The sequence below is a fragment of the Haliaeetus albicilla genome, chromosome 14 (assembly GCF_947461875.1).
Source record: "Haliaeetus albicilla chromosome 14, bHalAlb1.1, whole genome shotgun sequence".
NCBI classification, from domain to species: Eukaryota; Metazoa; Chordata; class Aves; order Accipitriformes; family Accipitridae; genus Haliaeetus; species Haliaeetus albicilla.
In genome coordinates, this window is record NC_091496.1 from 22,269,452 (window position 1) to 22,284,345 (window position 14,894).

Sequence of the window (14,894 nt, forward strand, 5' to 3'; positions counted from 1 at the left end):
CTTGGGACTGTGAGGCCTTTTCTAAGGTCTTATGTGCTGAAGTCATGCACTGCAATTTCTTGCACAACAGTAGATTCTCTGTGTTTCTGTGTCTGTTAACCTAACCAATCCTCAGCCTAGTGTTTCCCAGGATTGTGGAAGTGTCTATGATTAGACCACTAGCTATTTCCCTTTCAGTATCTCTATAACGTGATGTTCAGTGCACATTGAATGGAATATACTCTTGTGGTCCTTTTTTTTTTCTGTAACTAGAAAGATCAAGAAAAATTAAATGCACGGTATAAGCTGTTTTACCATTCAGTTATTCAGAAGCGTTCTTCCAGCAGGTGGAGTAAATACAGATGGGAGTAAGTCTGGCTGCCCTCCTGTCTTAAGTCTGTCATATATTTTTGGTGAAAGGGAGAATACTTTGGCCATGCGTTGAAGTGAAAAGCTACTTCACAACCGATACAAGCTGAAATAAGAGCTGTATTGATCAGTGAATTGGCTCCAAAAGGTAGCTTCAGTGCTGCTGCTTCACTAAGATAATTAATGGTTTTTTAGTTTTTTTTACTGTGAACAGTACATTCTTCTTCGAAATCCACACAGCTTGTTGATTTTCTTTTTTCTTTTTTTTTTAATGTTTTTCTCCCTTTTCCACCAGAATGGAGTCATGTCTGGATTGATGCAAATGCTGCTTCTGAAGGTTTCTGCTCACATCACAGAACAGCTTGGAATGGCCCCAGGAGGAGAATTCAGGGAGGCTTTCAAAGAGGTGCGAACTTGAAATGGTTTTTCTGAGGTCAAAATATTGGCATTTTGCTCCCGGAGTCGAACTAAATTAAACCAGTTGTTAGTGACTAGAAAAGAGCACTCTGGCCATACTTGTGCTGAAGCCTATGAAGTAGTAAGAATCATCTTTGGCTTCAAAGTGTACTCAAATTACAGAGGTTTGTAGCCCTAAGTGGCATGAAAGCAACTCCAAAAAGGCTTCAAATGATAAGGGGTTTTCCTGATATTTCTGATGGCATTTGTTTTCATTTCATTAATTATTTATTTTTTTCCCGTTAAACAATTGTTTTTGGATTCTGGATATGGATCCTGGTCCCACTGTTGGTGGTGTCAGGGTTTCAGGCTGTGAAAACCAACTCTAAAGCATTAATGCGATCTAACACATTCATCTAGAAAGTTTGGTTGGGGAAGTGAAATATCTGACTAGTCTGTTAGTCCTATCTGGTCTTTTAACATTCCCTTTTGTACTACTGCCAGCTGTGATACTGGGAAGTAAATAGTAGCTGGACTTCTACTGTGTATCACAGCTACTCTTGTTTTTGTCTGGAAATAACTGAGACACTATTTTCAGTATATGTATTGACCTTGCAGAATGTAGTAAGGAAATCTGAGGTAACGTAGCTGTTAAAGAATCTGGAATAATTTGGTGTATTTAACCTTAATAAAAAGAAAACTGTTTCAAGGCTTATTTTCCTAAGCATTCCAGACCAGAGTGAAACATTTTAAGTGGGAAAGAAAAAAATATATATATTAGCTTTGTCCTGTTCTAAAGTAGCTGTTTGAAATTTTTAAACAGGTATGCATAGGAAAGAATTTTCTAGAAATTCTGTACTGTGCTGAAATTTGTCAGTCTAAGCTACAGCAGCAAAGTCTCACCTCGCATTGTCATGTGGTATCTGGCATCAGTTCTTGTTTCATAAGCTCCTTCTTGAATATATTTTAATATGATAAACTGATAGGTTAGTGATCCTGACAAATCCTCGGTAAAAGCAAAATGACCACAGTTGTTTCACCGTCGACTTTATTCAGATCCAGATAGATATTGAGGCCCATCTGTACACCTTAAGTAGTCATAAACAGAAGCTTTCTGCTTTTGTAATAGTAACCTAAAGAGTGTAGCATTACAACTTAATGTTTTTACTGTAATACCTACTGCATCTTGTAGCTGATGTATTCCTTTATGAAGTAGTATTTTGGAAATTTTATTTACTGCAAAGCCAAAATATTTTTTTAACGTTGAACTATGACACTACTTGCTCTTTTTTAAGGTGCCTTATATAACACAATAAAACAAATTTTCTCTTAATAAGGATGTACTGTGCTGCAGTATGAAATGTTGACTCGCGATTTGTATGTTCTCTTTCAGGCCAGTAAAGTACCTTTCTGTAAATTCCATCTTGGAGACCGACCCATCCCTGTTACATTTAAGAGAGCAATTGCTGCACTTTCTTTCTGGCAAAAAGTCAAGCTTGCCTGGGGCCTTTGCTTCTTATCTGACCCAATCAGGTATGAATAAGCTTGCCACATGTTTATTGGGGTGAATTGTTCAATTCTTCAGTTTGACTTTAGTACAAGCTGGAAGTCCTCAGTACCCAGCCTGATGCAGTGAAACTTGAAGTTGGTGAGAAGGATAAATATACAAACTATACTGCAATAATCCATATTTTTGAAAAGAAAGCTGTCTTTCTGATCGTATTCCAGCTCTTCCTTTAATTGTCTTTTGATACATTACTTCCAGGTGAAATGAGAGATTCGGTGCTGGAGAATTCCTAGTGTACTTAAGAAAAAACTTTATTTTTTTTATTATTATGCTGAAAATAAAATTTTTCCCACTACTGTGTGTGGATATTATAAATAGAAGAGAGTAGGGCCTTGGTATGCTAATTTATACCTCCTTAAGATTTCCAAAGGATGTGGGCCTGCTGTGCTGTCACATCTGGATCAGGGCAGCTTGAGAACTGAATCTGCTGTCTGAGCAGATTTTTGGAACAAGAGAAAATGTTTGAAGTCTGTGGACAACATGTGGACTCTTAATGACTATTGCCTTTATACAGGGACATTGTTAGGATCTTTTGCCTTACAGTAATATTTCTCAGACAGCTATTCTCTTGCTCCATTTGTTTTCCCCTGCCCTTCAGAGACATCCCTGTGCTTCCTCTCTTCACAAGTAGGTGTGCGATAACTTGCTTGAACTGGGTGAGAACACATGCACGGCTGTCCTTCTAAATTCAGTCTGCTCCTATGAGACTCACAGTGGTGGGAGGCTTGCCAGAAATGGGTTCCCTGTGCACGTGGTCCCTGAATCTCAGTGCCGCTCTCGTACCCTATGACCAGAGCTCTGCACAGCTCATGAAGTGATCTGTGGCATTTTTTCCAGGCTTTTAAAATTGGGCCAGGGTTCAAACTGTAGTCTGGTCAATCAGACCTTCCGTTTTCCAGTTTTAGCATTTACTTAATTGTCCTTTCCTGTAAATACTTGCTGTTACATTGATCTGTAAAACGAGTTTGACCCTCTTTCAATCCATTAACTACAGTTCATGTGCAAAGTAAGTTTTCTTACTTACTGGTCTAATACCAGCATGAAACTATTTGCAGGCTTTTGGAGGGCATTGGAGGATATATTTCTCTGCAACTTCTCCCATTCTTTTATCCATCCTAAGAACATTTTGGTTTTCAACTGCAGTATTAAGAGAATTACAGTATATGCACACTAGCTTCCTACTGAAGCTTGGACATGGCATCTCAGTTGTCATACAATTGATTTATTTGCTACATTGATTTTGAAAAGTAACATGTGGGTAGGGGCTGAAAAGGAAAGATGTTTATAATTGGGAAGTTGTTGGGGGAGGGGGGTATTGTGCACCCAGCCATCAACATGAGATTCTACAGAAAATGGAGTAATAATGCAGCATCAAATTTGTGTCAGTCTGATAGTTTTTCTATGATCTGTTGAAAGCTAGCAATGCATTTCTTCTTTCGGTTGTCCCTGTTGACATTCGTAGTGTCCTTTTGATCTTGGAAAATAAAGAAAGCACGTTTGGCATCATTTGTCAGTAGACAGTGATGCAAAAACAGATGATTCTGTTGCCACAAACTATGACTGTACCACAGCTGTGGGTGCAAACAGAAGGTTAACAGCACCTATAAAAAAATATAAAAGCTCATTACATTTACTCCTGCAGTTTTTATTTATTTCCAGACCATTTCCTATTCTTCTGTTCAGATAATTTATTTATAACTTTGACTCTAGGAACCTGCAGAACTCTCCATCGCCTCAGACTGTGCCTTATGGTGTGCTTTTTTTGTTCCTTAAATAGAGCCTCCGTGTGTTCAGTGATCAGATCTGCTTCCTTGGGAGTGCTCTGTGTTGCCTCTTCTAAGCTTACTAATGTACACTGAAAGTGGGGCACCACAAAAACTATTCCCTTTGAAGCTCTAGTGCTTTTGCTCAGTTGAGTTGTCAGCTTTCAGACTAGGAAGGGTGAAAATCCACTAGCACTGCCTTAAGGCAAGTGACCTTTCTTTTTTCCCTTTTCCTTACTGTAGAGGCATTGTTAGGTACCCAGTTTTACAGGTTTAGGGAGTTTGTTTTGCTTCTGAAGAGAACTGGGGGAGGAGAACTGAAGTGTGTGGGTTTATGTGAAGAATGTGTATAATACCCAATTGTTTTTATTCATTGGTTTGTCTGTATTGGGCTTTAAAAGCATAACAGATACTGAGAAAACTTACCTTTCTTTCAGTAAAGATGATGTGGAGAAGTGCAAACAGAAGGATTTACTGGAGCAGATGATGGCAGAAATGATTGGAGAATTTCCTGATCTTCATCGAACGATTGTCTCGGAAAGAGATATTTACTTGACCTACATGCTGAAGCAAGCAGCAAAACAGATAGAACTACCTCGAGCTTCAGAAAGTAATTGTTTTAAAGCAGATATCATAACCAGCAAGGTGTTCTTTGTGTACTAGCCCAAGGTTCAGTTCTTCTCAGGAACTCTGGGATGTTCTGTTCATGTGTGCCACATGTCACATAAGATTACAGTGCTTAAAAAATTAAACAGGGATATTACTCCTCTGTGGCAACCACCTATAGAAGTAAAGAATTTTTGTAGAGCAGTAGACTCCAATTATGATTTCTTTCTCATTGTCCTGTTTAAAACTGGAAAATACTAATTAGCCTGACAACTTTTTCAAAAGGCAAGCATCTGGTATTACAGCACAGGACAGTCTTATGTTGCCTATCTCACTTCCACCTTGTTACCTTAACAAATTCATTGTCATCACTAGCTGCTCAGAAACTTTTCTTGCTTGAAATGTGTGACTGCATGTTTCAGGAAGGTATAAGCATACAGTATAACTGCATTTCTCTAGCCTTTGGAAGTACTTTGCTGCTGTATGTGATCTGCGTGCCCTTCCTATATATAAGCATACTGACGTATGGGTTACCTCTTACTTGCTGTCTTAAGATACTGTTTGTAATCACTTGAGTGCAGACCTCTGGCACTGTCTTGTGATTGAAAAAATAGCAAGGGGATTGCACTTGTGTTCTTGTACATCCCTTGCCTGATATTACCTCAATGCTGCCTCCTTAAAGTTTGTCCAAACATACGGTGTTTTCTGTTAGCTCAGTTCATATGACTGGAAGAGGCACAGGTGCATTCAGTTACTTGGTCTAAAGAGCAGGCTGAAAATTTAGTTTTATTGTTGGTCCTTGCTGGGTCATGAGCCACAAAAGGAATTGTTTAGCAATTCCCTGCTCTCGCCCTCCCCCTTACACCTACCTTCTTAAATGCTCAGTTTCTGGATCACTGGTTTAGTGAATGCCTGTGAAACTGGAAGGGGTTTATATGCATTATGAAGGACTTGGAAGGTGGGACCATAAAAGACAAGAATGTGAGGGACTACCTGACTAATAGTCATGTGTCTCAATCTCTTAGTTAACAAGAGACAGTACCAGAGACAGTTTTGTTTAGAAGCTGTGCGTTTATATTACAGACATACAATCTATTCTATGCATTCATGCTCATGAGAGGCAAAACGAAAAAAGGGGAGGAAAAAAGAAAAAGGCAAATCATATACTTAAGATTTGTAGTAAAATACAAAACCCCACAATTCAAATGAGCAGAAATAGGGCATCGTCACCATTGTCCAAACCATTTGCTATTGTAGGCAAGGCCGAAGAAACAATTTTGAAAAAGTGTATAATAGTTCTAGAGTTTTCAATACAGTTTTGTTTCATTTTGGGGGGACCTACTTTTCAAATTTTTTTACTTATTTCTGGAAAAACCAAGGATGGATATTTATAGCAAGGCAGTGGAACTTACATTTTATATTTATTTATTATATTTATGTATAATTTTCCCCATAGGAAAGCAGCCTGATTACTATCACTTAGAAAGTTTTCTGTGAATTATTTTTATCATGGTGTGGTGCTGTTTTTTCACTGGGGGAGAGGTAATCCCAAAACTTCCAGGAACAACATTTTCACTTCCACTGGGTGTTGTGGAATTTGGATGGTAGATAGGAGGTGAGGGTGGGAGCTGGCACATGTTGCAGTGATCTAATGATGACTGGCTAGCTGCTGCACACGAGTGGGATGGGTTTTGCTGTTACCTGCTGAGGCCAGGTCTGTAACAGTAAACTTAACAGGGGCAGGCGTGGTCTCAAGTGCTGTTCTCTGATTGTTCATTCTGCTTGTTAGGCCAGGTCTTGTCACAGTTTGGATGTGTGCCAGCTGCCACTGTCCAAAGTGGTGGAGGAAGCTCTCTGTTCAGGAGACAGCAAAGACCAAGGCTGTTCCTGATAAGCAGTACAGAAACATGACTCACACAGGGAAGGAAAGAAATTAATTTAGCTTGCATCTGCTGAGCCTCTCACCCCGAGGCTGGAGTATGAACCCTGGCCAGGTCTGTTTACCGAAACAAACATTTCCTGAAAATCCAGAAACCATGCTGATTTTCTTTAGACTTTCAACATAAGAGGCAGTAGGTGAGATGAGTATTAACTTTTAGTATGTAACAGTTTTAATATCTGGTAGAAGAGTCCCTGCCTCTTGGAAAATTCCATTTTGTCATCTCACACATTACCTGTTTATTTATAGCTTGAAATTAGTTGGTTTACTGATGTGTTCCTTTTTCTCCATCTCTCTTTCAAGCTGAACCTAGAAAATATATCCCAGCTGTTGTAGTTGGTGTTGTTGGGATGGGTCATGTACCTGGAATTGAAAAGAACTGGAACTCTGACTTAAACATCCAGGAAATAATGAGGTAACAGTCTTCCTTTCCTACATGTTGACGTAACAGCTTCTCTTGCTAAAAGACAGCAATAATTGGTTTGTTGGGGTGGGTTTTTTTGGTTGTCCCAGCTTGAAGAAACATCACTACTGTCATCCCTGCCCCGTCAGCTCACTGCTTGCTGTGCAGTGCTTGCAGATTGTGCTTACAGCAAAGGAAAAGAAAATATCAAAGGAAAAAAGTAAATAGTTGGATATCAAGGGAAGGAGAGATGAGAAGGTGCCCATGTCTAGAAAGAAAATTCATTGATCCACATTTAAGGCTTTTAAAACAAGAATTCAAACAAGGGCTGTAGAAGATCGTGAAAACAAAACCAGGCTTCCAGCCTAGCTTAGGTAAATATAAACTGTTGGATTCAAAGCTTTTGTTGTGTGAAGACGCTGCTGGCTCTGGCAAGCTTACTATCACAGTTGTTCATAGCCTGTTTTTAACTGTATATATATTTAAGTAATAACATGTTTTAATGCATATACCTAAATATGGGCTGATATAAGCCACGTATCTGGTGAACTCTCGCTCCAAAGTAGCTATTAAAATAGATGCAAGTGCTTTGTAAAAGAAGGAATTGAAGAACTAAAATCTTCAGACTATGTGTATCCTATAAAGCCACAAAGGTCAGGACTTTAGAACTGTAGGAGGGATTATAGTACAACCTGGTAGTACTGGTCTGCAGTAGCTTAGGATAATAGAGCCTTTCCAATATTGGCACTTTACCTTATCACATCTGTTTACTGTGTTTATATATGTACCTCATCTCTTCAGAGGCTCTGAAAAACAGAAAAGACTGTGCCCTAACTAAACAGTGTATTTAGGCACTAAAATATGGTTTAGAGAGATTTTTGATATCTGGATGCAAGAATGCAATGTACAGAAGCCCTGCCTAGCCATTTATAAATCTTTTTCAAGGCTAAGCCTCTCCTGGAGTCACAAACTAGATGTCCATATTCCTCTGCACCCTTGCAAATAACTGTAAAATGAGGTTGCCCAAATCCATATGGTTAATGTTGGCTGCATCATTGACATTGCAGAACTGAAGAGCCGAAAGCCTGATTACATGTCTTCAAGTTTATGTAGAGGGTCTTTTTCATCAAAGTTTAGGCTCTTCAACTTGATTGTCTTTACCCTGCTGGTGCCATAACTAAGGGGAATGGTTACCAGTATCTTTCATAAGACATTAATATTGCATTAATTTGACTTTCTAAAATAATATGAAGCAAATGATGTTCATAAGATTACTATATTTGAGACTCCTTTCTCCTTAAACTTTTTTACCCCTCATGCTGTTGCACTGCAGTTGCAGAGCAGAGTTACAGGGTTTTTTTGTACATGTTAATGGTTGTCACCTCTCTAAAGTGAAAAGTTTTTAAAACTTTTACAGGTATTTAGTTAGGTTTTACAAGTTCCAAAGTGATCCTGGAAATCGTCTGGATAGAAGCATATACATTTCTTAGACTTCCAATTTTTAAGTTCATGCATTGAACCTGACTTTGAGCAGACCTTACTATTTGCTTCAGATTGCTATGAATTTATTTTTTTAAACTGTGCGGAGGACTGGAATTGAGAAAGAATAGATAGAGCAGCATGTAAGAAGGTGTAAAGGGATGCCTTTACCCCATTCTTTGTTCGGTGTGTATGCTTTTTTAAAACTCTTCCTCTATATTCCCTTAATATGCAAAATCTCACCAGTACTAATTTCACTCTAGTTTGAGCACATGGACCTAAACTCAGTCTAGTTGTATCCTAATATCAGTGCATCTAACCTCGTTTGAGTGTGCCCATAACATTTTTGCACTACTGTTAACTGATTGCTTCTGAATACATTAGGAACATTTTCTAGATACAAATAAATGAGAATTTGTGGCTTCTTTGAAACAACATGCAGAGACCTCTCCATCCCCTGTGAGAGGATTATCTGAGTTGCAGTGTAGGCATGCTGTGGGTGCAGGGCCAGCTGAGGTACTGCAGAGCCTGTTAGTGAAGGTGCAGGGCTACATATCCAAGTGACTGTGCTTTCAAAGCCAGCTTTATTTTGAAGGTAATATTAACAGCTTGCTTTGTACACGAAGTTAATAAGACTGCTTGAAGGCAGGGGTAGACCTGGTGTGCCTGTTGTCCTTTACCCTGTGGGTTCCAGGTGGCCAGTGCAGAGACTTCCAAGTGGCTCTGTGAAGATCTCAAAGCCAGCAATACCTGCCAGACAGGGGACAGCTTCGTGCGAAGCCTCTCTGATTTGTCTGCACTGTCCTCTGTGGAGCTCCGGAGGGAGGCCAAGAACGCCTCAGGGGCTTGGCTTCTGCACGCTGGGAGCTGTAGCTGGGCTAGTAAGCCTGCCCGGCATCCAGGGGGTACACCTTGCTGAAACACCCCTCTGAATCTGCACAGGGGCCAGCCCGGCTCCAGACTTGCTCCTTCTGGCTGCACAAACCTGACCAGGTCCTGACATGCCTTATGCAGAATATCCAAGCTCTGTTTTCCTCCGTTACCCTGAATGACAGCGAGTTGACTGTACAGGCGTTGCACTTAGGCTGTGTCTTGTCTTTCTTCTGACTTTTGTCTCTGCAGAGATATGCATAGTAACATTATGAACAGTTCAACAAACAACATTAACTTCTAGTATTCTTCAAGAAGTCTTGATGTTGTCTTAGTTACTTTGATAGGGTGATGGGCAAGTCAAGGTCCATAGGCATTAAGAGTGGCATCATACATAAGTGGAAAAAAGCTTTATTATTTATTATTGATGTTACTGTTTAATTTGGATGTAGCCCTTGAACATGAAAGAATACACTGTTCATTCATGACACATCTGTTACCAGGAAGTCTCCTGCACTATAAGGGGGAAGGGGAGAAAAGATCCTTGTTTTGATTGGAAAGTGCCTGTTCTTTCCAGCTATGCAGGTGTTAACATTGGTTTATATCTTTTGCTTCAGTGTGCCTCCTCCATCAGCGTCAAGTAAGATTTTCAAATTTGTCATAAAAGCAACAGTTTTTGGACTGATGGGATATGGCTGCTACCGAATAGGTCAAAGGACGGTTCAGTTTATTCTCTCGATGCCAGCAGCACAGAGCTATCTTCAGAAGCTGACAGAAATAAGGTCTCAGCATTGAACATCAAGTGGAGGCACTATGTGAAGAAGGTGGCTGAAAAAGGGTGATAGAGGCAACAGATGTGAACTGGACTGAAAGAAGAGCGAGCTGAGGATTCTAGTCAGAGATGATTGATGCTGAGCAATGCCGAGTTGCTGTATAATAAAAGATTTGATACTAAAGTTACACCAGCTATGATCTAATGAATAGGTTTGATTCCTGGTAAGTGTGTTGCATGAAACCACGTGATTCCAGATTGAGGTAAAAGAAATATGTACACAAATATATATATTATATATACACATACTGTATATATAATATATATTACTGATGATGTAGTACAGAGAGCTTAAAGAGTGTATGTTCATTAATTCTTTTCCAGAGGAACAGAACAACACAAAGTAACCTAATTGGCTGCATCTGCTCCGAAGTTCAGGGATGCTTGTCTTGAGTGATTCTTTGCTTTTTTTCCCTTGGGTATAAGAATACCTAGTGGTCATTTCTGGTGCCAGACACTTTTACATGTAATTTAGAAGGACATCTTCTCAATGTGTGTTTTATACTTAAAACATTTAGGCTTTTTTTAAACTTAAGAGCTTTCCAAAAATTTCAGAATTGTACAGGCTGTCATACATGCACTGCTCAAATTTTTTACAAGCCTTACTGAAGAACAGGAATGTTGCCTTTAGATTGCATCCCTTGTTACCACCACCAGTTGAATTGTCTTTCTCCTGCATAGAGAAGGTATAGCCACACCATCAGAATGCAACGTGGTTTGTGTCAGATGTTTACAGGATACTCTGTTCCTTTAGATTAGCTTATTTAAACTGTATTATTTAGCCAAATCCTGCTGGATTCAGTATTGTAAAGTTAAGAGACTAGAACTACTGTACAATTTCCTTTTGTTTCTCATACAATTTACTTTTGTTTCTCAGACCTTTCATTATTGGGACAAGAAGTCTGGAATTGATAGCACCTGGCCCTCATTTTTGATACATGAAAATATTTTATTTATCAATGTGATTTCTCAGTGGATGAATATTTTTGTCTATTTAATAGAAAAGCAGTGTTCAGTTTAGTTTTTCAAAATAGCTGTAGCATTTTATTTGGATTACCTGCTATTTATACATAGAATTATGGGTACTTCAAACTGCTGTGATTTTCTTTCTTAATTATCCAGGACAGCCATCCATCATCAGTCTATTTTTTTTTTTTTTTTTCTAATCCTAGGTTCATATTTCATAGGAATTTTTTTGGTACCCTTTATACAGGATTGTCAATGATTGTAAAGTGCCCTCTGCCATCAGCTAGTCCCAGTTCAACAATACAAGTAACTGTAACTGTCATATCGAAGTTTTAACCTGATGTATTTGAATGGAAGAGTCCCATTTGCTCCTCAGGCTCATACACCATTGCTCATTGCTTAAAGTGAAGTTTTTATCTGTATTGATTTCTTTTGGGAATGAAAGATAGGAACCAGTGTGTGAGGCAGGAGGAGGAAAAGGTGATGTGTTTTGTGTTTCTTTGTTGTTTTCAGTTGGTTCAATAAAATCAACAAACTGCTTCTAGTAGGGTGTATTTCCAAAGCCTTGTGTTGGAAATTGTCCCATAGTCTATTGTTTGCTGAAAGTATGTACATGTATCTTCTGTGCAGTGTTGTCTCTTTCAAGCTTTTTATATGAAATTAAGGGTCTAATGCTCCTCTCTGTGATGGCATTGACTTTACTGGGAGCTGGTCTGTCCATGCAACCTGATGCTTTTCTGCCTTGCACTTTGAAAATTTTATGAGTTCCAGTGCAGCAAATCATTTAAGTGCATGTTTATCTTTAAACCTATTAAAACTAACCCGATCCTGCAGAGCTCTTAAGATGATGCTAGGTGCTTTTTTGGATCTGGGCCTTACAGTTGTGCAGGGAATAAACCTTAGCAAATGAGAATGGCAGCAATTCACACTTCTAGGACACAAAGTGTAAATGATAATATAGAATATAGTAGAGGCGGGTCCTTTTATTTTCCATCTATCAGTGCTTAAGAAACCACCAGCCATCTCTAGCAGGAAGAAAAGCAGCATTTGTAAACAATTTATAGAAGACTAGAGTGACTGCCTGAATTTTGATTCCTGATTTTTTTAAAGGTTTAATGTATTGTTTACAATTAAGCAGTCCTATTTTAATAATTCTATTACACTTTATGTACATTTTTAAAAGATGAAAACAAAAGCTTAAGCTCATTCTTCTCCTGGCTTTATTGACATACCAAAATATTGTTTTGTTCATTGTTTTTTTGAGAATTTTTAGCTGGTAGAATTCAATATATTGATGTTTTGCTTTAAGTTATCTACAGATTTTTAAGGTATCTGCAGATATTTTAAAAGCTCTGTAGATCTTTGATATCTGTGCTCAGGTAATTTTACACAAAGGAAAACAAATCTAAGGTAAATTTTAGATATGAGCCTTAAACTTGGGTGGGACTAATGCTAAATGATTGTCATGGAGCATTCTTGCAGACTTAATGTTTTATGCTTTTTAGCCAGAAGTGATTACCATGTAAGTTGTCCGTTCATTATTCAGTTATCCTCTCCAGTTAATACCTTATGCCTACTGTTTCACTCTTTTTTTTAATGAAACATATCAGCAGATTCTTCAAGGAGCCTGTTTGTGGACGGAGAATTTGCAATTTATCTTCCCACTGTTGCAGACTGGCAGATCATATGCATGCACTGTTTACTCAGTGGCGCTGGAAAGCCTGATGAATTTGCAGAACTAACAGTCCTATGAATCCATACACGAATGCTCAATGTTGTATATTCAATGTGTTGTACTGTTTATGTAACATAATCAGTGTTTTAGGTCCATTCTTTTCTGTTCTAGTCAGTCTTTTCAGTGTTAACAGCATCCTGTAAAATTTATGTTGAATTGTCCCAGCCCCGCCTCAACCTTATGAAGCCATATTGTATTTTTTTGGTGACATGTACATCTGTTTTATGCATTTGTACATGTGATGTAAATTTGAAGTATTTTTAACAATGTGTGCCTTTACTCTAAAGTGATTTAAAGTAAACAGCAGTATGTTCTATGATATAAAAAATAAAATATTTTAACCACCATTTCTGTTGAAGGCATTTGTTTTCCTTATTAATCAATATTTTTATTGAGAACAAACACTGGTTATCTAGACCTAGTATGTGATAATTTCACCATCTAACACATTTTTCTGAATGTCAGTTGGAGTAAATACCTCCCACTGAGGGGCATCTGAGTGTAATGCTGAAGTAGGGAAACTGGTTTCTCAACCTACCATATGTAATTGGTTAAGAGAAGAAAGGATGAGTTTCCCTGCCCTACTAAACATGCAGGGAGACTGACTTCTCAACATGAGTACCTAAATTCAAAGTCCAGAGTTAGGCATGGTGAGTTGACTTCTTGTTGTTGTTGTTGTTGCTTTTCTTTTAATGTCTCTCCAGTGCTCAGTTGTGCAAGGAGCTGTTGGCCTTAGTCCCAGTCCAGCGAAGCGCTCAGACACTGGCCTAACATCAGGCACAGTCACTTGTGCTTACAGTGCTGGCCGCTGCATGGGAAGTAAATACCCTTTGAGTGGAAAAGATGTTGAATTAGTGGCAAAGAGTTTAATCTTTCAAACTGAGCTAGCTAAATCAATGTGACCATTACTTTTTTTTAAAAAAAGCTAATAATAAAAAGACCCTATATTCATACTGAAAGTAAGTATATATGATAAGCTATATTCCATACAGATAGTCTGCTGATTGTACACTTTGTCAATCAGTGCTCCATGCTTTTTGATTGTATGTGTGTGAAGCAAAGTGCAGTCCTGTTTTCCTTGATCAGGCAAACTTCCCTTCAGTTGCACTTGGAGCGGCATCTGCAAAGGAGTGCTGGGTAAGCCATTTAGGTGGAAGAAAAAAAGTTTTACATACTGTAGTCAAATACCATCCGTGGGACTGGCAGATGACATGCTGCACAGCACATGAGCTATCAAGCAGTGCTCAGTCAGGCAGCCTCAGTTTGCACACCTGCACACGGAAGGCAGCTGCCTGTTTGCGGAGTGTATTGTTCACCAGCGTTACATGCATACTGCTGGCCTAGGTCATGTTTGATATATCTTTTCTATACCAAATACTGAACCAAATTAAAAAAATTATTTTTGAGGTGGATTAATATTGCCCAGATTTCCATTGGAAGCTGTTTTTCTGTGTGTGTATTGTAAAACATCTAAAAGGCACTGAAAAATGACATCAAGTTATCTCAAAGTGCCAGGCAGTAGTGGGAACTACACATGGAAAAGAAACAACACACTTGTCACTTGTGTAACTAAGATACTCATGTACGTATTTTCCTGTTTCTTTCTAAAACTGAAATAAACTTTAATTTTAGACTTGAGTGTTTTGAGATTGATTTTTTTTTTTTCCAAGATTGGGGGGAGAGGGTTAAGTATTTGCAGGAGAAGGGTCACTTTTCTGGCTCTGACTGATATACAGACTTCAGTGTGGTGCTGAGCCTTTCACTTGGCTGCAGAAATGTGCATGAAAGACATCAACCACTGGACACAAGTGGCTCCGAAGATAGAAAGCTGAAATCAGTCTACTGACTGTTGAGGTGAAAAAATACAACTGCTGCGCATGTCCCTGCAGCAGCAGGTCTTGTGTCCATTTGTATGTGAAGGAGAACAGGGAATAGCTGGAGCAGCTGTCCTGTTCGGCAGGTCATAGCTGAAGAGCCCGGCAGGGGCTGC

At 38.8% G+C, this 14,894-nt stretch overlaps 1 protein-coding gene across 5 annotated transcripts in view; it reads left to right on the top strand.

The window, feature by feature from the left end:
• TRABD (TraB domain containing) overlaps nt 1–14,542 on the top strand; it is a 38,355-nt gene extending 23,813 nt beyond the window's left edge. For all 5 annotated transcript variants that reach the window (XM_069801949.1, XM_069801950.1, XM_069801951.1 and 2 more), the window contains 5 exons: nt 644–754; nt 2,138–2,277; nt 4,512–4,684; nt 6,923–7,034; nt 9,989–14,542. In XM_069801949.1, the coding sequence (XP_069658050.1) occupies nt 644–754; nt 2,138–2,277; nt 4,512–4,684; nt 6,923–7,034; nt 9,989–10,166 (714 nt within the window). In that variant the 3' untranslated portion in view covers nt 10,167–14,542. The remainder of the gene's footprint in view (nt 1–643; nt 755–2,137; nt 2,278–4,511; nt 4,685–6,922; nt 7,035–9,988) is intronic.
• Nucleotides 14,543–14,894: the final 352 nt, after the last annotated feature.